The sequence below is a fragment of the Hippocampus guttulatus genome, chromosome 1 (assembly GCF_054856545.1).
Source record: "Hippocampus guttulatus isolate MCC_2025c chromosome 1, RoL_Hgut_1.0, whole genome shotgun sequence".
Taxonomy (NCBI): domain Eukaryota; kingdom Metazoa; phylum Chordata; class Actinopteri; order Syngnathiformes; family Syngnathidae; genus Hippocampus; species Hippocampus guttulatus.
In genome coordinates, this window is record NC_141261.1 from 5,788,360 (window position 1) to 5,813,554 (window position 25,195).

At 42.0% G+C, this 25,195-nt stretch overlaps 2 protein-coding genes and 1 pseudogene across 3 annotated transcripts in view; all 3 read right to left on the bottom strand.

Annotated features, from left to right (window-relative positions):
- Window positions 1–1,339: 1,339 nt before the first annotated feature.
- On the bottom strand, window positions 1,340–7,231 carry LOC147210164 (vesicle-associated membrane protein-associated protein B-like). 2 transcript variants are annotated; one of them, XM_086106112.1, is made up of 6 exons: window positions 6,957–7,231; window positions 6,004–6,156; window positions 5,465–5,568; window positions 3,296–3,376; window positions 2,927–3,058; window positions 1,340–2,279 (listed from the first exon to the last, which is right to left on the bottom strand). In XM_086106112.1, exons 1-6 carry the CDS (start codon window positions 7,012–7,014, stop codon window positions 2,106–2,108), a joined length of 702 nt encoding a protein of 233 aa, XP_085962238.1. In that variant the 5' UTR covers window positions 7,015–7,231; the 3' UTR covers window positions 1,340–2,105. The 2 variants fall into 2 exon arrangements, with proteins under 2 accessions (XP_085962238.1, XP_085962233.1); XM_086106107.1 differs by having other exon boundaries at window positions 2,927–3,109; window positions 6,957–7,227.
- Window positions 7,232–7,697: 466 nt separating this feature from the next.
- On the bottom strand, window positions 7,698–9,257 carry LOC147210165 (uncharacterized; annotated as a pseudogene).
- A 113-nt stretch (window positions 9,258–9,370) lies between these two features.
- Window positions 9,371–25,195, bottom strand: part of gnas (GNAS complex locus) — a 32,931-nt gene continuing 17,106 nt past the window's right edge. The window contains exons 5-12 of the mRNA XM_086106100.1: window positions 19,944–20,041; window positions 17,535–17,589; window positions 17,333–17,406; window positions 15,566–15,624; window positions 15,340–15,460; window positions 13,799–13,929; window positions 13,112–13,179; window positions 9,371–11,378 (exon numbers count right to left, since the gene is read on the bottom strand). Of these exons, the coding sequence (XP_085962226.1) occupies window positions 11,232–11,378; window positions 13,112–13,179; window positions 13,799–13,929; window positions 15,340–15,460; window positions 15,566–15,624; window positions 17,333–17,406; window positions 17,535–17,589; window positions 19,944–20,041 (753 nt within the window). The 3' untranslated portion in view covers window positions 9,371–11,231. The remainder of the gene's footprint in view (window positions 11,379–13,111; window positions 13,180–13,798; window positions 13,930–15,339; window positions 15,461–15,565; window positions 15,625–17,332; window positions 17,407–17,534; window positions 17,590–19,943; window positions 20,042–25,195) is intronic.

Below are 25,195 nucleotides of genomic sequence, written 5' to 3' on the forward strand. Positions count from 1 at the left end.
CATATTACGCGGCGGCCCGGTAGTCCAGTGGTTAGCACGTTGGCTTCACAGTGCAGAGGTACCGGGTTCCATTCCAGCTCCGGCCTCCCTGTGTGGAGTTTGCATGTTCTCCCCGGGCCTGCGTGGGTTTTCTCCGGGTGCTCCGGTTTCCTTCCACATTCCAAAAACATGCATAGCAGGTTGATTGGACGCTCTAAATTGTCCCTAGGTGTGAGTGTGGGCTTGGATGGTTGTTCGTCTCTGTGTGCCCTGCGATTGGCTGGCAACTGATTCAGGGTGTCCCCCGCCTACTGCCCGAAGACGGCTAGGATAGGCTCCAACACCCCCCGCGACCCTAGTGAGGATCAAGCGGTTCGGGAAATGGATGGATGGATATTATGTCACTTCCAGTGTATTGATTTTCTGCTTTCCTCTTCTACCATGCTAAAAAGCTTATGGTCACAGGGTTGAGTGCATGTTGTGGGACATATGGTCCATGAATAATTATTGAAAATGTTTATTTTAAATAAATAAATGAAATGTAAGTTTCAATAAACAGTTTTATTTGAGAATCAATCATAGGGGTGGGGGCGGGGGTACAAGAGAAAAATTGCATTTTAGGGGGTACACCAGACTAATTTGGAAATTTTAAAACTAAGCATTCTTTTCTCTTATTTTTTATATACCTTGTATATATTTGGTCTCAGGACAAGTAAATGTACGCAGAAACAACATGTTTCCGTACTTTGTATGTGGATTATTTCAAATTTGATGAGGGGTAAAACGTCCTCCAATTCTGGACTGACCCACAAATGCTCTGTACAAGGGCCAGAGTTGCCTCCATTTGTTGGGAGGACTGAAGTGCTTTGAAGCGTTTTGACTGAAGCAGATCCTTGCATAGCACCTTTTATGACACTGTGATAGCTTTGCATGATGTCATTCCCGGGGAGGAGTCACTACGGACAGATATTAAAACAAATACATAAAAAAAAAAAGATACTTGGCTGTGTGGTTAAGAATGCTACCTTTAGCGCTGTCCAACGCTGCCAAATAAGGACTGATTTAGCCTCGGGTGTATATTTTTTCCCCTCACCTTACAAGCTGTGAATGTTTACATGGTAGCCAATAAAATTAAAAGTGTTTGTGTGGTATTTGTCAAGTTAAGATGATTGCATTTTGTTTTTTGTGACCAATAAATGCAGAAATCTAAGTAGGTAATTCCAAAGGGTTCATTTTCCTGCAATTGTGTGTACACACATATTGACAAACATGCAAATGTTTAATTTGAAATTGAATTAGCAGAAAACACTATACAAATACAGATGCATACGGTCAAATATGAAGCAGTGACAGACTGAACTATTGTTGCATACAAGTGTTTATTGAAAATGTCCACATTGGTTTTGCATGAAGTTTACGGCTCTTAATGAGTTAGCGGCTAGGTTCTTTCTGTACACAAGTGGAGGGCCATTGTTGGCAAAGTGCAGCCTGGGAAAACCAAATACACCTTTGAATCACATGACTAGAGGAGATTCTCTTTATGGTTCTGATAGCTGACTGGACAAAAAGCCCCAATAACTTATCACAAGATATCTGACATGTGCTCTTTTATGCAAGCATCCACCCTCTCACCCTCAACGTACAAACACACATTTACATACATAAAATTGAAGTCCAGAATATAAAGGTTCACTTCACTAGTGTTCCATCTCTGTGTAGATTATCAGTAATAAGAGCATGTGTTTGTTTGAAGTGACATCAGTTGGGAATCAATGGAAGCCTTGAGCCACATCACCACTAACTGTGCAAGCTCTTAGGGATCGAGAGCGATGGACGGAGCCGCTGGATTGAAGGTGGTGATTATTTCACACACACAGACAAAAGAGAGAAAAGTCCAGGTTTAATTTCTTTGTTTTCTTAGAACACATTCCAATGTTTCTTTCTTTTTTTTTTTTTAGCCCTGCCATGACAAGGCAGAACCATATTGCCTCAAAGGTTAAAAATAAGAACGAGAGAGAAAATGTAAAGCCGAGAAGACCTCCTCAAGTTGCCGTCAATGACACGTGTCCTTCCAGGCCACCAGCCATCCGTCTGTCCGTCCGTCGCTGTGTTGTCCGTCTGTGCGTCTACAGGGCCAGCTTGCCGATGATGACTCCGATGACAAAGAAGAGAACGCACAGCGCCACCACACGGGTGCTCAGGCCTTCGTCCCTGGTGGCCAAGGAGGCCATGACAGAGGAGGAGGGGGAGGAATCGGCTGCAGCCGCCGCCAATTTTCTCTTCCGCAGCCCGTCATTCTCCTGCCATGGAGAGAGAGTGGACGCGCACAAACCAACATGAGCATGTAACAAAAAACCCAAGAGTGGGTGTGGAATAGTTTGGGCATCAGAGAGCACTAATAAGAAAATACGTTGGCAAACGAGCGAATAGCAAACTAAGCTTTTGACTGGCAAACCAGAGGGTGCAGTGGAACCTAAATACTAAAATGCCTTAACGCTAGTAAAACTTCGAATTTTGACGTTTTCAAAAACATCCATTTTGAGACACGCTTTTAGGCTCCAAACAACAGCAAGTAAACGTCACAAAATAGAGTGAAGTCGATTAAAGGTTCTTCTGAGGTAGGATCAATGACGAGATGGAGGCGACAACGCATTACATGCTCCCTCTTTTTGTATGATGCAAATACCCAACAGATTTTAATCAATTTTCAACCAGTTTTTTTAAAACAACTGTCTCAAAGCAATGCCACTGAGATCATCAAGTATCCATTTATCCAAAAGTGGGATTCCGCTTTACTGTGTGAAAGCACAGGTAAGGAAATACCTCACTTTGCTTTGCTGGGTCTGCATACTTGGTAACGGTGGTTCAAAGATGGGTCTTCTGTTAGTGGTGCTGTTACTTTTGTGGGAACTCTTCTTTAATAAAAAAAAAGGTGAGCATATCTCACCCTGATCTGTTTGTTCTCTTCCCGTAGTCTCTGCACATCTGCCTGCAGTCGCTTGTACTCCTCCATGATCTTCTTCCCCTCTCCGTCATCCAGCGAGCCGCTGGACGCCACTGGCAGTGAGGCGTACTCCGTCTTAACAGAAGAGGTAGAGGAATGCACAGTGTGGTAGCTTTCGGGCTCATGCTGCAGAGAAAGAGGGATGAAAGGCGGGAGAGACGTGCGGACGGAAATGAAAGGGCAAAGAAAATAAATAATGTTGGTTATGGTTGATACGGTGAAGAGTCGCTAATGGTGAGGATGTGTGAAAGTGCGTGTGGTAAATCAAAATGGTGATGAGTAGGTGAAAATGTGAGGCCAGATGGCACTTACCGCTTTATCATTTTCAAGAGGCATCTCGAAGGCACATCTCAGCTTTGAATCCATCAACTCCTCAGGCTTGGCCTCCTTCCACTGTTTATTTCATCATAACAAAGGGACAAAACCAGCCCATGACAGATTAGTAAACAACCAACATGATATTGTTCAACTGGACACAGAGAAAAGCAAACTCACTGCACGTCTTTCTTACAATCAATTAAAGAGGGCGTCAACTCAAAAACAGCAAGTTAAAAATATTCTTTGCGGCCCCATTCCTCTAAACACGTTATTCTTATTAATATTGTGTTTGTGGAATATAAAATAAGATGAGAAAACCTTTATTAGTCTCGCAATGGAGAAATTCCCGATTCACAGCAGCAAAGTTATGAAAGGAAGAAGTAGAACAACAAAATATAGAAGCTGCTGGAAAGGCAGCCACTCACGCGGCGCCATTTTGAAGTCAAAATAATAAAAATAACACAACACAACACAACACATAGGACACAGAGAGTAGTGCAATCTTCACCACGTTTCTGCATACACTTTGTTGTCTGAAGCAGTTATAGATGAAAGAGGAGAGGATCAAAGTGTCCTTTCACCAGTGGATCAGAGACGTCATGCTGAAAATGTGCACACGTCTGCTACAAGCTAAGTTTTGAAAGCAAACACGAAGCTGTAGCGTCCATTGACGAAAAAGAGACTGGCTCACATCTCCTGTCCCATGTAAATCCACTTCAATTCCAAGCCGCGACTCCCAGTCCCACAATATGAATTAAGTGGCAAAAATACACACGTTTTTATACACTTTAGGGTGCGGCCATTTTGCCAACTGCTGTTGAGTGAAAATGGCAAGAGTACCCAAGGGCTCCGCTTGCGAACACCACATGCTGAACCCAGAAAACAGAACTGCGATTGGTCATTACCTCAGTCCTTTGACACTCTTATGTCATTTTCAGTCGACACCAAGTGGTAAAATGGCCGCCCCCTGAGATATATACAAAAACAGGTGGATTTTGCGTCTTAATTCATATTCCAAAAATGCAATATTGCTGTAACCATTGTAAATAGCACAGCCACCTTATGTATGCATAAGATGCATATATGCAACTTATATTTATACTGTGTACAGTTTCTGAAACATTTATTTTGTGCATGCAACACTTTGTTTTGTTTTTTTTCTTCTCCTCCCCAATTTTGCTGCTATAGACTGTAAATTTCCCCAATGTGGGGCAAATAAAGGTGATCTTATCTTAAAGAAAATTAGTGACTTCCTGTTTCATCCCCCCGCCCTATTGTATTTAATTGACCCGTTCAGGGACAGAAATTACTACAGTGGACAGCTTATCATGTTATCATTATTGGTGCATGAAAGGGTAAATTGTTTATATTAACAGTGGGGGCGGCACGGTGGAAGAATGGTTGGCACATCCGCCTCATAGTGCAGAGATCCAGAGATTGAATCCAGACTCCGGCTTTCCTGAATGGAGTTTGAATGTTCTACCTGTGCCTGTGTAGGTTTCCTCCGTGTGCTCTGGTTTCCTCCCACGTTGCAAAAACATGTATTGTATGTTAATTGAACATTCAACAATTTTGATAGTGAGTGTGAATGTGAATGGTGTTTTGTCTGTGTAAGCACTAAGACTGGCGAGCAACCGGTTCAGGGTGTATCCAACCTACTGATATAAGACAGGTAGGATAGGCTTCAGCATGCCATTGTGAAGAGAAACTGTCCGGATAACGAATGGATGGATTAAAATTGGTTGACTTATTTTTACACTTGCCCAGCGATTATTAACATTAAAAAGATGCACGAGGCGCAGCCGCGATATATTTCTATTACACCTTCATGACTCAACATTAATACTAAAAAATGAGTGTTTTGTTTCTCGTTTAACAGTGACTGTAGTATTTTGATGTCAACAAGCTACTTCAAAATGTTTGCAAGATTTTATGAAGTCAACAGGATGATTCCAGAACACATCATTTCCATACATCCATCATTTCCTAAAGGTTTCCAAATTTGTAGAACCAGAAATCAGCCACCGTCCCAGAATGGACTGTGCTCAACCTTTGAGGTTTCACTGTATGTGTTATATCCTTTTCTGAGACATCCATGGAGACCGGTCATCCAGTTCAGTGGAATACATCTGAATTATTTAGCTTTCTGGTGCAGATACTCACAACACCCTCCATGTCAGTCATGTCGTAGGGAGCCAGCATGGACAGCACCATGAATTTGTGTTTACTCTTCTCATTGGGGTCGTAGTCGAAAGGCTGCAGCATAACTGTATCGAGAATGGAATGTCAATTTTATTTACTCATATAATTAAATACTCATACTTGAAATAACCTACAGGGGATCCTCTGTTTACGATGGGAGTTCTGCTCTTACAGCGACAATGTGACACAAATTTGGACAGAATCAGTTAAAATCTATCACTAATCTATTGATAATCTAGCATTAGTTATAACGATAGTAAAAATTCGTATGAAAATCATCAAGGCCCATTTCTGTTGACTTGAATGGAATCTTTAACCAATTAATGACGGCTTACATGATAGTGACAGTTTAGTTGAATGCATTTGTTTCGGTTACTGTTAACTGAAATCAATCACTCAGTTTGTTGTGCTTTGAAGTCAAACATTACACTAACAAGACTAATTCATCAAACTAAAGCCGAATGGGTGTCAGTATATCCGACACGACTGTGAATGCTGACCAGAAACATTGATGGAGGTTCCAGCGTCGATGATGCCGCTGTTTGGGCGAACACAGTAACGGCGAGGTGCGGTTGTCTTGACTTTGAAACACACATTTCTATCTGTAGGGTTGGTGAGCTTCAGATTGGCAGTGACAACATCGGTGAATGGTCCTGGAGATGAAAACAAACACACACACACACACACACGAAGACATACAGACATGCACGTATACACAATTCCCAAGTGCAGACGCATACCCACGACAACACACACAAAGGGACACACACCCAAAAAGAGAGACACATTGCGTGAGAAAGAGCAATCAATCATCAGGTCTCCTAAAAGCACGAAGGGCAAATATGCTATTCTTCAATGAGATTAGGACAAAAAAAATAGGACATTATTTGTAGGTCAATACTTTAAAACCGAAAATAATCCTCCTTTTTTATTCAACAGCCTCCAACCACCATTAGTGTGCTTATTTAAAATATGAATAAATCGCACATTAGGTTGAGTATAATAACGAGGATGAAAGTAAATGATTACAAACTCAGGACTATAGAAAGAGCTGGAAAGACTCACCTAACTGTCAGGCAGTTAGGTGTTAACAAAGCAGCAGAAAAGCGGACGTCAAAAAGAGTGAAATCGCAGCGCTTAAAGCCTGATAAAGGCTGCGCCTCACGAGTAAACGAATGTTATGGACGGCAGGCCTTTTCTGACGCTGCAATGACAGCTAGCTAGCAGTTAAACTAGCCAACACGGATATTAAGATACTAGCCTGTAAACTTGAGCACACAGTTGGCATTTCAACCTAAAAGTACACCATGCATGCTATTAATGTGCAACTTGCTTGACAAATAACAACAATGAACACGACTGGCGGACACGAAAAGGCCAAGCAGGGGCCAGTGTTGTACGACTTGAGCTTGTAGCCACCGAGGCGTCACCGGCCCTGCCCTGGTGGCGTTACCTCGGAATTTCAGCTCGTGTTGCGGCTCCAGCACCAGGACTTGTTCTGGTCTGGCCATGTCCCAGAGTTTTTTCCTTGTCGGGGCGGCGACGGCAACAATTTGGATCACAGGTAGCCGGGAGAGGCGAGCCTGCAGCTGGTTGGCTCCGGAAGAAACAAAACTGACGTTCGCGTTTTCCTGCGAGGCGTGAAGGGGGCGGACTGCGACTACGACTACGGATATAATGTGAAATGGGCACCCGGTCTAACTGCCTCCCGCACTCACCGACTGCCACCGACAGCTGGTGGAAGCTAATTTGCTAACTATGCTAGCAGCGAAACGAGGGTGGTGAGGACAAGGTGGACTTGGTGAAGGGGCGGGACCGCGAATATTATTACAGTACTGAATATATTCATTACATTATTACATGCGGTACAGTTTATCATCCCTGGTAATTTCTGTTCACATCACTTCCCTTTTGCAGTTTGGAATTATTTTAGCAGTTTTAATGTAAATGTGATCAAACTTCTTGAGGTTGGGGATTTTTGTGTGGTTTTGTAATTGGCAATTTACGCTCTTCAGTTAGACTCTTCATATCAATTTGTAACGTTTCCTCTTGGCCGCTTTTGGCTAATTGAGAGCCATGAAAACGGAACAGTCAAACACGCTTAATGTAAAAAACTTGCAGGTGAGGAGTTCCGGGATGGTGGTGTTGAGCACAGCGCTCAAGTCCACACAGAGGATGGTGTCCTGTAGTTTGAAGCTGCGTTCAGGCCATTTGACACTGATGCAGATTAGTTTGCAGAAAACTTGTTTTTTTCAGCCTCTCTGCATAGCTTCTCTTTGCCATGTTTTCCTTTGTCAATTGGTTTCGGGCATGTTTATACAGTGCCTTATCTCCACTTCTAAAGTGGGCCACTTTTGCTTTTAAGCTGCCTTCGCTGCCTTAGTTTGCCAGTGAACTATGGCTTGTTATTGTTGAAGGAGCGGAAGGACTTTGTTGGTACAGTACACACGTTCTCACAAACACTGATGTATGATGTTACAGTGTATGTATATTTGTCGAAGCTGCCAGTTGAAGTTTGAAAGACGCCATAATAGTCGGTGCAGTCCAAGCATTCTTGTAGTGCCAGCTTTGCTTCATCGCTACATCTCTTAACAATCTTGACAATAGGTTTTACACATTTGAGTCTGTACCTGTATGTAGGGATGTGGGTGATCAATAAACAAACAAACAAAAACAGTGATCATAAAAGCCCAGTGCTGCGTGGGCAACAGTTCGGTGTGCGTCTTTACGTGTCGTGTAGCAATAGTGCAGATGTTGCTTTCTCTGGTGAAACAATCAATGTGCTACTTATATCTGGGAAGTTCACGGTTAAGTTGTGCTCAATTAAAATCACCCAAAATGATGGGTGACTGGATGCTTTAGCTCGAGTTTGTTTCCTTGGTCAGCCAGCGTTTGAAGTGCTGTGTTCACGGTACCTGGCGATGGGATGTAAACACCCGCGAGTACGAAGGAGAACCCCCGTGGCGAGTAGTATGGCTTAGTTTAGAAAGAGCGGCTCCAAGTCCCGGCTGCAGCGTGCGTTGTGCTTCGTGACGCCAGCGCACCATTCTTCGTTGATATAGAAGTATATTCCATCACCTTTTGTTTTCCCCGATAGCTGCGTGTCGCGATCAGCTCGGAAGAGGCGGAAGCCGGGCAGGTGCAGCGCGGCGTCCGGGTGGCGGTCGTTGAGCCAGGTTTCGGTGAAGCAGAACACGTCAAAACATGCGACGGTTTGTGGGTCATTGTGAGGAAAAGGTTCATCTATCTTGTTTGGCAGAGAACGAAGATCAGCGAAATCGATCGATGGGAGCTGATGTAGATTCACGAGCGCACGGCTCGCTTCGGCCTTTTCCGGCGGCGTTTACGTGCTCCGTACAGGGCAGCCGCCCCGCACAGCTTTTAACTCCGGAAAACCTTATGGGTTTCCGAAAAAAAAGGCCGATTGTAGACTCTACAATGTTTAGGGAGTCTCCTCTCGAGTAAGTAAGCGACACCGGGTCGCCAAAAACGAACGAAGATGACAACAAATAAGACACTAGGGAGCGCGTGCCGGCGCCATGGTCGATGTAACGCAGGGCTTGGCTCTATAAAGGTTAGGAAACGTTTTTTTTTTTGCATGTCCTTATGGTCGTAAGTAAGGTGAATTATGAACGGTCAAGTAGTGTTCTAAAACTTGACTTTTGAGGTTCACTGTATCCTTATAAAAGCAGACTGAAATGATTTTCGGTGTCTAAACAGGGCACCCGCCAGAAAGTCATTTGAGGACCTTCATGCTCAACTCTTTGAATGACGAACGTATATCAGATGCAGAAAGGCTGCCACAATAACAGTGAAGCTTGCATGTAACGTGTTGTGTCATTGCATGTGCAAGGACGGACCTGGCGCTGTCTTCACACCCCCCCGCAAAAATCTTTATTTCTCAAGAGCTCCAATTCAGAAGACTCATAAATGACGCATACATAAAATGAGAGATGACTCTGATGTGCAGGCTAGGAAGAAGCACCCACCCACTGCCCCCTCCACAAATAAAGTGAAAAATATTTTTGGTTGTTTTCTGGGAGATATTTTGGTAGCAAAAGAATATGACCTGTGTACAAACAAGGCAATGTTTTGCATCGGTTCATTTTCCCTTTTAAAACCTTCCAAAATGTATGCGAGAAAACAAAACAAAACAGTTCAGTTCAAACGATTTAACTTATAAAGCGCACACTGTTGAGTGTACAATTTGCAATATGATTCTAATAAAATACTTTTGTTTTTCATATACATTTCATATATTCATCCTTTTGGGGGGTATGTATCCAAAAATAGAAATTTAAATCATAACAGAAGGGGGGAATATAAGGAAGAGAATTGAACCAACAAAAGAGCTACAAACATACTGTATGTCCCTCAGAGAAAGGGAGAGATAGAGAGGGGGGGGGGCAGCCTGAGGGATGAAGATAAAGAAAAGGAAGTGAGGGGGGATTAATTGGCCAAGCTATACAGCGCAGAATGACACCAACTTTAGCTCATTACACACGTACAGTCGTGATCAAGGCACAGGGATCTTCTAAAAGTTATTTTTTTTCTCAGTAAAGTTGTACAAAATAATACATTTTAAAGTCTGTACAAGAATAATAGTTCAGCAGTAAAGTAAAATAAACAGATGGGGAGGGATGGCAGAGGAAGGAGATAGTGTCCTGTTTGTTTTCTGCCATTTTCTTCCTCCTTTTAAATATTCTTTTTTCCCCTCTTCAGTGCAGATGCAAGTCAGAGGAGGAAATGGGTGGTTGGGGGAGGAGGGAGGGAGGGGGGGGGGATAGAGAGAGAGAGAAAGCGAGCAAGCACGCAGGGCACAATGGCACACAAGTCTACACAGACCCCCAAAAGTAAGGAAAAAAACCCAGCTGTGTTGGCAAAAGACTTTTCTCTTTAACTTAGATACTGTACTGGATGCTTTTTGCCCTGTTTGCTAAGTCCCATACAAGTCTTCAATTCAAATGCATGATGTATGATCTCTGTAGTCAACTGGAGGGCTTATTTTCTCCATTCCTTTGTCTCTTGTGTTCATTTCAAATTCCAGCAGGGGGCGGAGGCCCACCTGTTCCATTTGCGGACAAGCCATCAGGGAACGCACCGCCTTCTTTGCTCGTTAAACCTTTGTCGCCGCTGTAACTGGGCTCCAATGGGTTGAATCTCAAAGCATTTAAAAAAAAGTGGCTCTTTGATGAACAGGTTCTCCTCCGCAGAACAGTTTGTGGATTTCTGTTGCGACTCGCTAAATGCAGATCGGATCCATCCAAGAGCGTGTGACCAAATGTCACCTTTGAATGTCACAATATGCATATGTGACAGGAAAGACTGCTCTGTGTGTGTGTGTATTCATGATCTCACGTGAAGTTCGATTCAATATCTGAGCATGATAGTTGTATTTCTGTCAAGCATATACGAGATCTGTTCCCATCTGTGCGCAACAGTTCTCTCGCTCCATCAAAGTGGCAACACTCCAAGCGGCTGCAAATGTAAAGTGAATTCCAGTCCAGACTTGTGTGACAGAGGAGAAAAGTGGCCAAAGTGAGGGTGGGTTGTAGACCACGCCCCCTCAGACTCGTCCATCAGAATGGAGTTAGCAGCGAGGGGAAGTTGGCATCATGTACTGCTTTAAGTGTCTTTTTGGCATGTCTGTGGAAGAGTTCAAAGACTCAGGGTTTTTCCCAAGTTTGCTCTTTTTGTTTTGCTTTTTCCTTTTTATTTTGCCGTCCCATCACAAGAGCTCGTACTGCCGCAGGTGCATCCTCTGGATGATGTCTCGGCAGTCGTTGAAGACACGGCGGATGTTTTCCGTGTCGACGGCGCAGGTGAAGTGGGGGTAGCAGTAGTGCCTCCCGTCCCCGCTGGCAGTGCTGATCCTCTGGAGAAGGAACAGAGTGACATCATCTCAGTAATCGAAGGAGATTGTAGCTCTGTCTGAGTTTGTATACTGAAGGGAAAAAAAACCCTCCTTTGAATTTGCTGAATTCCTACATGTCGCACACATCGGTTTCTCATGATTACAATGTGTTCATTTGATGTGTATTTGACAATTTATGTATCAGAAGAAGATGGGAAAATTGCATCAAGTTACCACAACTTAATCAATGCACATGATCAAATTGAAGGTGAAGTCAACTCCAAAATGTTCTTGACAATATTATATATATTTTCTGAGTTTGGTCATGTAATGTTAACAAGATAGGCCATGACTGGTCATTGCCTGAACAACTATGATGTAATTTTCAGTCGCAAGTGGCAAAATGGCAACATTTCTTTTTGAGTGTGCTTTTCCGAATGCAATGAAAAAGGTAATTGATTATCAATTGATGAATTAAAATCAAAGGAAAATACTTTTCAGAAGGACAACTTGTACCTAATTCCTGTATTGGAAATCAATTTCATTTATTTGTGGAGTTATTTTTGTTTGCTATGAATAGCCTCTATAATAAATGCATGACATTAAAAAAAAACTTTTCAATTTATTTGTCAGAGCGATTTTTTAAAAATCTTTTTCAGCAGCTTCCATTTCAGCGCATAACCCCATCAAAAATCAGCAAAGCAGGGCATCAGATTCTGCATGCAGAATGCATTTATTTCAGTCAAACGAATGTTGTTCGGTTCCAAAAGCTCAATTTGTGCTGCGTTTGTGTTGTTTATTCTTGATGCACAATTGAGAACTTTTCTATGAGCCGCCATGGGCATAATTGAGTCTGGAGGGATGCGACAGCTCACTGGCAGACTAAATCAACAGCGCCCTCTTGTGGTAGCTGTCAAGCAGTATTTTGCCTTTGTTATTGGCAACTAAAATATAATTTGAATTAAAATCCACCCAATCGACATTTCTCGAGAGGAAAAAAAATCAGATGATCTATTTACAGTGCAACCTCTTCAGTGGAGGTTTGAATGAGTCTGTGATTGTGTGGATCAGAATGGGGGGGGGATAAAAACAAGGTTTAATGATGCTGTGACAGTCCATTTTTTTAGACTTCCATTATTTCTTGTAGTTGTTTTAATTTTTTTATTCTAAATTAGAAAAAGGTAGACCAGTGTGACAAAATGGATTGTGTAGAGTTTTCATTGTATTTTAAAAAGAGGTGTAAAGTATGCTGGATGGATGGCTGCTGGAGCTGAGGATGAGGAGAGATGAGCCTCGGCATGGAGCTCATATGGACCGGAGAGTTGGTGCTTGGAATTGAAGTGGATTTTCATGGAACAAGGAAAGTGAACCAATCTCTTTTTTCGTCAATGGACGCGACAGCTTCTTGTTTACATTTTGAGCATGATGTCTGATCCACTGGTGAAAGGACACTTTGAATCTCTCCTCTTTCATCTGTAATTCCTTCCAACAACAAGGCATATATGCAGGAATAGTGGTTGCGATTGCATGACTGTCCATGTCTTATGTTATGCGTTGTGTTATATAAGCATATTTATTTAATCTATGTTAACTGCGCTGTAAAGTGTTTTGTTACAACTGCAGCTGTTTTGAAAGCGCTACATTAATAAAGATGTATAGTATTGTGTCCTTGAGTGCCTGAGTTGTTTTTTCTTTATAGTTTGTCAGTTGAGGAATCAATGTCATTAAATATGGAACAACCAAGAAACACTCACCAAGAATTCATCTCTTATGAAGTACTTGGCCCTTGTGACACGGGGATCTTCTGCAGGCTCTGGTGTCGCTGCAAGAACAACAGACCACAGAAGTGGATAACTAAGACAAACATTCACACATACAACTGAGTTATTCTAGAGCAGGGGTGTCAAACTCATTGTTGTGGCGGGCCAGATTGTAGTTACGGTTTCCCTTGGAGGGCCGTTATGAATTTTGGGAAACCATACAAATGTTGAATCACCTCCACATATTACATACACAGCGCAGAACAAATTTAAAATCAGAAGTCAACAACAATAACTGTTATTCTGGATTACATATGACATTTTGATTCACACTTTCGCAAGCATTATGGAACTTGACATGCTTGATTTGCTTTCGCGGGCCACATAAAATGATTTGGTGGGGCCAGATCTGGCCCCCGGGCCTTGACTTTGACACCTGTGTTCTAGAGAGTCACAGTTCATGGATTTTGTAACACAGTAATGACCCAATTGACACAGCTCAAAAGACAACTGGAGCAGTTTGTGCTTGAACAATGGGTCAAAAATACCCGCAGGGAGGTAGAGACGTCTTTTTTTTTTTTTAATTCAAACACTAGCTGATATAGTATATATTCTGTATGCTAACATTTTATGTGATAGTGTCTAGTGAGTTTGGAGACGATTTGTACAAGGACTCCTCACCATCGTCAGGTGTAGTGTAGCGAGCAAATTCTGGAAAGTATTCCTCAATTTTGGACTTCCCTGCCAGCACCTTCTCTGCAAGGAGGTCCTGTTTATTTAGGAACAAGATGACAGAAATGGTTCGCAGCCACCTGAAGAGAACACAACACTTTGGATTACACTCTGAGCCAACTCCCAACTTCCTGAGAAAAACACTGGATTATTTGCCAAATAACAGAAAATTTACAAAAACGCAAACATTTTGGTAATCCACAACTGTTGTGTAACTTTAATGGCCGCCGGATGTTGTAAATAAATGACGTGATGGACATTTGATGCTGTTGTGCAGGCATTTGTTGCTAGGGAACCCTCACATATAATTATGTAATAGTTGAAGAGAAAAAGCAGGATACTTCACAAACCAGATGGGAAAGTGACTTCGGAAAGTAACTATAATACATTCAAAAGGCATTCAGGATCCCGTTATATACAAATACGGCCAAAATTATTCACCGTTTTATGAAACGAAATGACCATAACTCAAAGTGTTTACAGTTTGTTTGCATTTACAACAAATAAACCATCTGCGTGAGGGCAAATGAACATTGTTACTGATTTGCAAAAAGAAAAAAAATGCTAAGGCAAAAATGGTTATGCCAGTGAAAGTTAATAGTTTAGTGTTTGTGTTCCAAAAGTGACAACCACCTCTTACTGTAGGTTTGGTTGTGTTTTCTGAGGGACAGAAGCAGAAGTTGTCCAAGACTGGTTATCTTTCAAAAGGCTTTGGACCAGCTTTGATGATTGATGAGGTTTCAGTGGAACGGTGTGGATGGTTAGGTTACGTGTTTCCAGTCTTGGCTTGTTTCAAGATACCTGGATTCTTTAAACGCGTATTTGTGTAATTGGTATATACAATCGTTCAGAGCAGGTGCTTTTCAAGGTGGAAATGTCATCCAAAGTTGTGACATTTTAAAGACAAAGGAATAGCTCCTGCAGCCAATTCTGTGGCGTGCCGTCTATTATGTGCAGCGATTCAACCCAACACGTTTGCCAGTGAGCCGGTACTACAAAAGAGATTTGAAGTTAATACATTCGGCGAGACAATTTCCCAATGGCAACATTGAATGAGCGACAGGAGTCTGTTTGTCTGTTGCAATTATCTACGTAGTACTTTTGCTCGCTTCAACCCGTTTGAGCAATGTGACCTATTAATTTTTTTGGGGTCTAATATTTTTATTGATGTTTTTGACTATTCTTTTCTCTTTTTTTGTTGCATATCCGGAACAAGCAGTGTTACGAGGAATGCGCTAGTGTTCAGTGATTTCCATAACAAAATACAGACAACCTGTAACATAATTGGCAGCTCTGCTAATGGTGGTCATTTTTCTCATTTGTATGAAATTTCATTTTAAAAAGTGATGTTCAATTACCTACGCAGGCAAGTAGTTGTTGTTTTTTTGTTTTGTTTTTTCAACTTCAGACCTTAGTGCCTGTCTTGAAAAATCAGCTTTAGATTTTCATTTTTTTGACTTTGGGCAATTTCCCCCTGTAGAACCCTTCACCTGTTGTTCCAGATGTTCTTGAAGAGGTTGAGAGCCTCCTGCAAACGGTTGGTCTCATTGTCCTCTCTGATCACCATGTTGTAACTGCTACTGGCCACCACAAAGATAATGGCCGTCACGTCTGCCAGGAGGAAGACATGAAAAACAGAGAAGTCACAAACTCGTCAATAACTTTGTGGCGAGCGAATCAAGAGGCAAAAAAAAAAAAGACGACGCCACACGCTACCATTAAAGCACTGGATCCATTTTCGGCGCTCATCTCGTTGACCACCAACATCAAACATGCTGTCAATCAGAGATACAGTAGGGTTCAGAGGTGAAATGCTGATACCACGTGGCTCTCTTGGATAGTCATATATTGGTGAAATTGACTGAATTGAGTAAGCTGTGCGAATATTGTATTGAAAATAAATCACCATAAAAAAGTTCAATGAACTGAAATTCCCTATCGCTGTTCAAAATAATACTTCTGGATCTCCCTAAAATTGAACATTTTCTTTCAAGCACTTCAAATGCTGGATGGTGTCAGGGAAAAGTACATTTTAAATACATTTTGACTAAATGGGAGAAAAGTTCATTATTTCAATACATAATTCATACTTTTTTAAATATTTTGGCTTGCTGGTTACCCGTCAAGGTTTTTGTTAATTTATGAAAACTGGGTTCCTTGATTCAATAAAGGGCCCCCCCCCCCAATGCACCTTATCAATACTCACTTAAATAAAAGCCCAAATAGCTAAATCCGCCATTCAACATAGACTGAGGTGTTCGCATAAATGTACAGCGATTTCAACGAGCTGTGTGTTCCCTTGATGTACCAGTATTGGAGAGAACAAGATTCAGTTACTGCAGCACTCGAAACGGATATTTGGTGCCGGTCGGCAATCTCTTTAAGCGCCTGGTGGGCATAGCAAACGTTCACAGAGCCCATAGTGCATAAACAAAACAATGAAATTGAACAAAAAGAGCGCTGAAGACGATAGCTGTTAACCGCCACGCCTCACTAATGAATCCGAAACTAACGTATAGTCGAACACAACTGTTTAAACGGATTTTAAAATATGTTCCACCCCTAATGAGAACGCATTCATGCGAGTGCCCACACTTGCACCGCGGCCAGCCCGATGACTGACTGGAGAGCTGGTGAGACAGTGCGACTGAAAGCTGATGACGTATATGCACCAGTAATCAAACATGAATGGAAACGACCGCATATCGAGTCCCACACAATTCCCAAATAAATGTCAGCCTCTAATGTCTATACATGGAAACCTTGAGAAATTAACAACTCTGTTCGTCAAATGGGTGTTCAAATGTATGTCTTCCTCCATTTCACATTTTACGAGCTACAGGTAACACAAAAGATAGGGACTGCGGTCTGTGGCATAAACAACATTGGCTCTCTGGTCATGTTCGCAATATCGCTAAGTTTCCTGGCACTGTGAGGGACGCCAGTGTGGGCATCCATCTTAATGCACAAATAATTCTGCGTTTTCATTGTGCGACTCACTGTACATGTAGCAACCCAACATCGTAATGTGAAAATATAATTTTTGAACATGGGTTGCCCTCATTGGTGACCGTGTGTCTTGAACCCAGTGCCCCCGCTTCCCAAGTTTTTCTGTTGCCTCTGAGTAGGATACAACACATTTGTCCTCCCACTCGTCTGACATTTAAAATAGATTATTACTTGTTGGTTTAATTTTTATAATTCATTTCAAACAGTTACAAATGTATGTGTTCATGTTCCATCAGAATGAGACACAATGTGAGCATTTCACAAACATTTACTTTCAACTGCAATTCCCCATTTACTGGGTAAATCGCTTCGAACCCTGTCAAACGTCAACAGATCAAGTTGTAATTTCTTGCAACTGTGCAGGATTTCAAAGGAAATGTGGATGCAACTTTCTCGATGATTGTTGTTTATGATCTAATTTCAGAGGTGACAAATTGTTTAAAACCCATGGTAGGATTTGTGATTTTGACTTACTGGAAATTAACTTTGTCCACTTGGAATCTCGTCTCAAAGATCCCTGATGTCAGTACTCTGCACCGCAGCAAATCCTGGTATGAAAAAAACCAACAATTGAATAGTTGTTAAAATCAATGAACTTGCAGTGAAAAATGTTTTTTTTTTTTTTGGGTTAAAGACAGCTAAAAAAGCAACGTGTGAGTGGTGAGCAAAGACTCACCTGGTCTGTTGGAGTGTAGTCGCTCTGCTTCACTATGTCAATCTTGTCTAAAAAGCTGAGCAAAGAGACAATGCAAGGAGCACTATTAGACAGCTGTAATTATTTATTGGGGGCCAGTACACCCCGACGTGCCAGTACGCCAATGTGCAAGAACCCTGACGAGGCCACAGTTGCGAGGGCCCTTTAACCCTGGAGAACCCAAGAACCATTTTCTTCTTTAGAAAATGATGAATTATACATTAATTATTATTAATTAAGACTGCTAGATGTTCACTGAACACCAAAATATATGTTTTTTCAAATATTCAATGCTTTAATCCTAATTTAGGATTAGGGCCAAATCTGACCCTTGGGATTTAAGGGCAGCATTTGAGTAGCAGAATTTATAGGGGCCAAATTTGACCCCGTGGGTTCTTCAGGGTTAAAGCTGCTCGCAGCTCTAGTATTCGTTGTATTTTTCACGCCAGCAACCAACTCCTTTTTACATTCTCATGAGAGTCAATGTTAATGTTACTGAAAATATTTTCAATCACTCCCCCCACACACTTTATCTGAAAGAGTCAAAGAATAAAAAGAACTTTAAAATACAAACATTTGAATGAGAGTTTTGGCAATGGCAAGCGAAACACTTAGCTGGCAGTGAACTCAAATGTATTGCTTAGCCGGACTGAGTCTGAAGGACCTTATTTGGAGTTTGTGTGTGTAGACGCAATGGAAGTGGATGAAGTTGTTAAAAGACAATGTGGGGTGATGACATGGTGCAAAAGAGAGAGAGACAAGAGGCACAGTGGCGTCTGTCTGACATTACTGAGCACATTTCAAAAATAGCTCCCCGGCGCTGCAGCCTCCGGCATCGTTACCACGGAGACACAACCACAGGTGCTATTAATAGTCTATCAGCTCCCAATCTGGTGAGGCTGGAGTGGCTCCAGGAAAGACAGACAGACAGGAGGAGGAAGAGGAGGAGAAGCTCTGGCTTTTGTGCTGGACCTGACAGCAAAGAGGGAGAGAAGGAACAAGGGACTGGACTGTACAACCGCAAGCCCCACAGGGAGGAACAGCGGAGTTGGCAAGGAGAGATTTTTTTTTTTATCAAACAAATCCAAGTGTTCAAGCTCAAATTTCCACGCAGCTAACATTTTTAACATTGTAGCTAACTGCTGAAAAGCATTCAAGACTGCAAGGTGTCAAGTCTTCATATATCAGCCCTCCATCTCCTCCTCCACCTACTCCTCTTTTTCAGCATCCTTTGGCCTACAGATGACTCAGCCTCAGCCATGTTTGCTCCCGGACTTCGACGTTACATAAAGCCAGATTGCTCCAGAATATTCTAGTCTTTGTTAGCGACCCGATCAGATCACAATGCCCTAATATCCTCACAAAGACAAGTACTGATGATCATGTTGTGAAGACCATCATGATGATAATGTTGAGAGAGGTGAACACACCCAGGCAGAATGCATGTGTGTCGAACATAAATAAATTAAGATGAAGTTTTGACAAACTTTGTATATCGTGACTCAAACTGGTCAAGATTTCACCATGATCAATACCAGTTGCGTTTTTTTCAAACAATGATAGGGTAAAACTGGAAGCGTTTGTTAGTTGCACGTGCTGACTCATAATAGCAATGAAGGACAGACCGCAAATATTCAGTTATGTCACTAGGTGTCAGCAAAGAGTCAAATCCTATTTTTATGACAATGAGCTACACACTAAAGGAAAAAATAGCTGTTGAGGATCCATTTAGCTGCTACGTTTTTAATGTAATCCCTTGGATTTTAACCAAATCCTGCTTGCATCTTATTTTTAGATACAACAGCCAACACTGAATAACTGTTCTGAGTTGTGTGTGTCTGTACAAACTCACTAAAATTGTTCATTATATCATAACAGTGACGCATTCAGTTAGCTTTTATCAGAAACATTCATTGAGTTGATTCTTTTACTAACCCAATAGTCCCAAAATACTTCAACATAATTCAAGCTCATTTTATAAAATTACCCTTAAAATTGAATGCCTTACAAATACTGTGTTAAAAAAACATGTACCGGAAGTGTTAAGGCATGTTGCCCCTCCACAACCTACAGTATTTGGAACTAAAAATAGCATGTAAAAATTACACTGAGCTACTTTCTGAGACCAAAAAAAAGTGTTAATGCTGCAACTCTATCTTGTTGCCATGTCAACATTCTATTAGCGGTCATTATAAAGGTCTCCATCAGGTCCCTATCCAGCCTCATCAGCAAGCTATGCAGAAGCCTGATAACGATCCTGATCATTTGAATCTGATGTGTTGGAGGAGGGAGACATCTAAAACAGACTCGATACGGGGTCTCAAGGACCGGACATCGACACCCCTGGTCTACATAACTGCATGCATGTCATTTAAATGTTGGGTTACTCACTATTGTGCACAGTCGATGAGCTGGTACTCGTTGGATCTTTCAAAGCACACCTTGACGCCCTCGTCCTGCCACAGTGTTTTTGCATGGTCGTAAAACTCCTGCAGAGGTAGAGCAACACAAAGCATACATTAACTGAATAGGAGGAACTTTCATTGTTTGCTCAATGGAAAAACTCTGGCTGGTTTAAAAGGGCAAAAAAAGACAGGGTCGAAAAGTCTGCTAACTCCGTTAGGTCAACTACAAACGTTGGTGGATAAATAGTAAATGTCACTTGCATAGCACTTTTCTATTTTTGGTACTCAAAGCACTTTAGACAGTTTCCTCATTTACCCACTGATGATGCAGCTTCAGGAGGAGCAACTCGGGGTTAAGTATCTTGCTCAAGGACACTTCGACAAAGTCATAATGGGTGGGAATTAAACACCCAACCTCTTGGTTGGGTGATGACCACTCTCCCACTGAGCTGTGCCGCCCCGATTTAAAAATGTGTCCCTTGAAACTATAAGAATTTCAAAACATTGTTTGCAATGTGTTAAACCATTTAGCCAGTTCTGTGTGTCCCACACAGAGATTAGTTAAAGACGGACTGCATTCCTCAGTGAGTGGTGACTTCCTTGAATATCAACAATAGCCAGGTTTGGGGCCGCTTTAAACCGAAAGTAAATAAATAATGCTAATAATAAAGTTTTATGTCATGACTGCACCATAAAGCCGGCGTCGCTTGTAAATTTGAATAGAGGAATCCGGCTTCGGTCAATCAGATATAACCTGAAATGCACATCTCCATCCAATCGGAATACATATAAATAATAATGAAAAATACATGTTATTATTAAATGCAATCTTTTTCAATACCAATAATTGTTTGGGTGTCAATACATCTTTTTCTGCCCAATGTCAAAACGTGATGGCAGCATTGGCTACATAAAACCAATGTTCGATCGTACAGAACAAACTGCATGAGACACATTCAAATTAAACTGCCACGCAATTTAATGAATCTCTTCCAATTACCAAATTTAGTGAGGTTTACTTGATTCAAATTGGCCCATTTACTGTTCAATGACTTGAGGCATCCACTGTTAAACACGTTCACTGGAAAACGAAAGGTGGGCCCCTTGACTAACTTGTTGACACCACCAGCGAGTACCGGGTACTTTGTGCCTGGGTGACGCCTGTGTGCACGTCTGTCAAATGTAAATAGAGGCAAAGGTAGGGCTATGCGGTAATGAGGGTATATTGAATATAAGGTATGAAATTGCCTGCGGGTGGAGATTTGGACTCAATCGCAGTAATGCATGTTGATGATATCTTTGTATCCCCTTCCTGTGCACACTGCTCAGTGTGACAAAAAAGTATATGCGTTGTATTACATATATTTAAAATATAAGAACCTTTATTACTTCCACATTGGAGAAATTTGAATTGTTTCAGCAGCAACCCGAAAAACGTGTTTAAGTCAAGTCAAGTCAACAGTATTTATAGAGCACTTTCAAACAGCCATCGCTGCATACAAAGTGCTGTACATGGAGCAATTTAACATGCACAATAAACAGTAAGACAAATCGGTAATAAAGGCGGTAGAAAGCACCAAACAGTAAAACCAAGAACAAATCTAAGTCATGCCGAGTCGAATGCCAAAGAATACAAGTGAGTTTTGAGGAGGGTTTTGAAGATGGGCAGCGAGGAGGCTTGCCGAATGTTCAGTGGGAGGTCATTCCAGAGAGAGGGACCAGCAACAGAAAAGGCTCGATCCCCTCTGAGCCTCAGTTTAGTTCTTGGTACTTCTAATAAGGTCTGGTCCACAGACCTGAGGCGCCGGGCAGGTGTGTAGGGGCGGATGAGCTCAGAGAGGTAAGGTGGCGCGAGATTATTCAGAGATTTGAAAACAAATAAGAGGATCTTGAAAATAACTCTAAAATGAATGGGGAGCCAGTGAAGGGATGCCAGTGTAGGAGTTATGTGCTCCCTCTTACGAGTACCAGTCAAGAGGCGAGCAGCGGCATTCTGGACCAGCTGAAGGCGCTTAATGGAGGACTGGCTGACTCCAAAGTAAAGGGCATTGCAGTAATCGAGCCGGGATGTGACAAAGGCATGAATTACTGTCTCAAAGTGTTCATGTGAGAGGAGAGGTTTTATTTTGGCCAGCTGTCTAAGGTGAAAGAAGCTGGATTTAACAACGGCACCAATTTGCCGATCGAGTTTGAAATCACTGTCCAGTTTAAGGCCCAAGTTTGAGACTGTTGACTTAAGATAAGGAGACAGGGGGCCCAAGCCTACAGGATGGAATGTACAAGGGCCACTGGGACCAAACAATATCACCTCTGTCTTCTTTTCATTGAATCTCAAGAAATTTTGTGCCATCCAGGTTTTGATTTCTTCCAGACAGGATAGGAGTGGCCTTAATGAGAAAGCGTCTTTCTTGCTCAGTGGGACATAGATCTGGCAGTCATCTGCATAGCAGTGGAAGGGAATACCACGTTTCCTTAAGATGGAACCCAATGGGAGCAGATACAGCGAGAACAGCAGAGGCCCCAGAATTGAGCCCTGTGGAACACCACATGACAGGGGAGCAGTGCGTGACTCAGAGCAGCCAAGGCTGACACAGAAGGTTCTGTCAGCTAAATAGGACCTAAACCACTCAAGAGCACTGCCACCAATGCCCACCAAGTGCTGCAAACGAGTCAGCAGAATACTGTGATCCACTGTATCAAATGCTGCAGTTAAGTCCAATAAAACTAGACACACGTGGTCTCCAGAGTCATTTGCCAGGAGGATGTCATTAGAAACGCGTAACAGGGCTGACTCCGTGCTATGCATCGTCTTGAAACCTGACTGGAAGACCTCCAAGATGTTATGTTCATCCAAGAAAAATTTCAACTGCATGTGCACCACTTTTTCCAGAATTTTGGAAATGAAAGGCAGTTTGGAAATTGGCCTGAAACTTGACAGCACATCTGGATCAAGACCAGGTTTCTTGATCAAGGGTTGGACCACAGCATGTTTAAACTGTTGGGGAACTACACCAGAAGAGAGGCTGCTGTTGATGATATCCAAGACTGATGCGACAACACTCGGGAGAACCTCCTGAAAGAAGTGCGGGGGAAGAGAGTCGCAAGGGGAGCCAGATGGCTTCGTCTGGCGAACTACATCCTCCAAAAGTGCCAAGGACACAGTTTCAAAAGAATTTAGCACAGCTGAACATGGAACATGGACAGAGGGGTCAGATGCGGTATTTGAGACCGGAGTCCTAGCTGTAGAGACCTTATCAATGAAAAACTGAAAGAATCTGTTGCACATCTCGGGTGAAGAATCCGAGAAAGTAGGCAGAGGGGGGTTTGAGTACAGAATCTATCGTTTTAAATAGTGCGCGTGGGTTGTGACGGTTAGCTTGAATAAGGTCCGACAGATATTCTCTTTTGGCCTCTTTTACTGTGAGCTGGTAGTTACGCCAGCAGTCTTTCCAAATTTGATAAGAGACATGCAATTTGTCATTTTTCCACTTGCATTCGGCTTTGTGACACCCCTGCCTAGCTGCGCGGGTAATGTCGTTAAACCATGGCTCGGGTTTAGGTTTTGGGAGCACAGTTTTTGAAGGAGCCACCAAATCCAGGATGGCACGGCATGATGAGTTGAACCAAGAGGTGAGTTCCTCTGTGTTAGACGAGGGTACGCAAAGGTTATTAAAGGCATCAGAGAAACAACTAGCAGTGCGAGGGTTAAAAATTCGGCGTTTAAAACTAGGAGCGGCAGATTTCACAGCAGCATGCGATAAGACTACGTCAAATAAAACTGCCATGTGATCAGAAATCCCATTTTCAAGGACTTCCAGATTTGACACCGGTAGACCATAAGCAAGGACAAGGTCTAAAATATGACCTTGTTCATGTGTCGGGCTGGTCACATACTGCAAGAAATTAAAAGAGTCGATAAGTCTTAAGAAGTCCTTTGCTAGCGTTTTTTCCGGACAGCACACATGGATATTAAAATCCCATTTATTAAAATAATTAATTAAATTAAAATAAGTATAGTACATTGCACAAAACAGAAACCTGACCGAATCCATCAGCTACGTTATTTGTTATTTTGAGACTTGGTTTTTCTCTAATACAGCTGAAAACAGAATCGGTAAGGCTCATTCATCCATGGACACAGTAATTTGAATGAATTATAAAAAGAAACTAAAAGCCAGTTGTACTGTTTTCAGTTTACATTTCAGGAGTATAATCATTTTGTTTGCACGAGGGAGTGCTAACATTTAAGTTTAAGGCTATCAATTGATAGTGATATGAATTTTGGGCCATATCGCCCAGCCCTAGTCAAAGAAAGGTTGGGAGGAAAGAAAAGGGCTAAACAAACGAAGACAACACTGAATATAGACATAACACTGACTTCTTACTTGCCCTTACACATGTTTTGTAGAGAGCACAGCATACTCTCTCTTCACTACTTTTGAAGGATGCCATGGAAGTTTCTCCAGCGCAATAAATAAATAAACATCAAATATCTTGACAGTAGGCCCCATATTTTGTGTGCAGCGTGCAGTAATCTCAACCAAAAAGAATGTTGTGTTATTGAAGATCTTTCGTTCAAATACCTTCATTTATGTTGTGTTTGTCTGATTTCAACTCGCTCTGGCTCACAGAAGATGGCACAAACTCGGGTGAGTGATTAATTGATTTAGCCGTGTTTAATGCTCAGTTCAAAGCAACGTGCACCGCTGGCACTAATAACATGGCTCAGAACAGAAAGGAGCTCATTTATAAAAGAGAGGAACTGTTATGACCCGAGGGAACTATTTTTCAAAACAGCAACTAGTAACTAACTCCCCACTAAGACAAAGACAGTCAGACATAAATGGTGGCCCGATGGCCCTGGGCCAGTATGACACTGTAAATTATTAACACAATCAGTATCTTCACATAAAGGACTAACACATTCATAATAACACAATTATGGCAAAATTAAAGGTAACCTTTCTCCAAACTAGTCATTTCAGAAGTGTGTGACAAACTGGAGGCTCTTCGCATTAATCAGTACCCAGGAATTAGCTCCCAGCTTCAAAAAAGTTTGGAGACCACTTGTCTACAATATGTACATAATGATATTTATTGCATTGGAGTGTTTATTTATTTATGGGTTTTTAACTGTTGATTCGGGCAATTGTAATCAATTTTAGGGAAGCATTAATTATTCGCTAAAATTTGCAAAGGTTAGGCTGTTCAAAAGTGCTCTATAAATACAATTGAATT

Bases quoted from the DNA above. Each gene is read 5' to 3' on its own strand.
- LOC147210164 (XM_086106107.1), bottom strand. From the start codon at position 7,014: ATGGCCAGACCAGAACAAGTCCTGGTGCTGGAGCCGCAACACGAGCTG. The intron at 3,377-5,464 runs GTGAGTATCTGC...TGAAATAAACAG, and splicing joins TGACTGACATGGAGGGTGTT to TGGAAGGAGGCCAAGCCTGA. The intron at 2,280-2,926 runs GTGAGATATGCT...TCTCCATGGCAG, and splicing joins AAGAGAACAAACAGATCAGG to GAGAATGACGGGCTGCGGAA.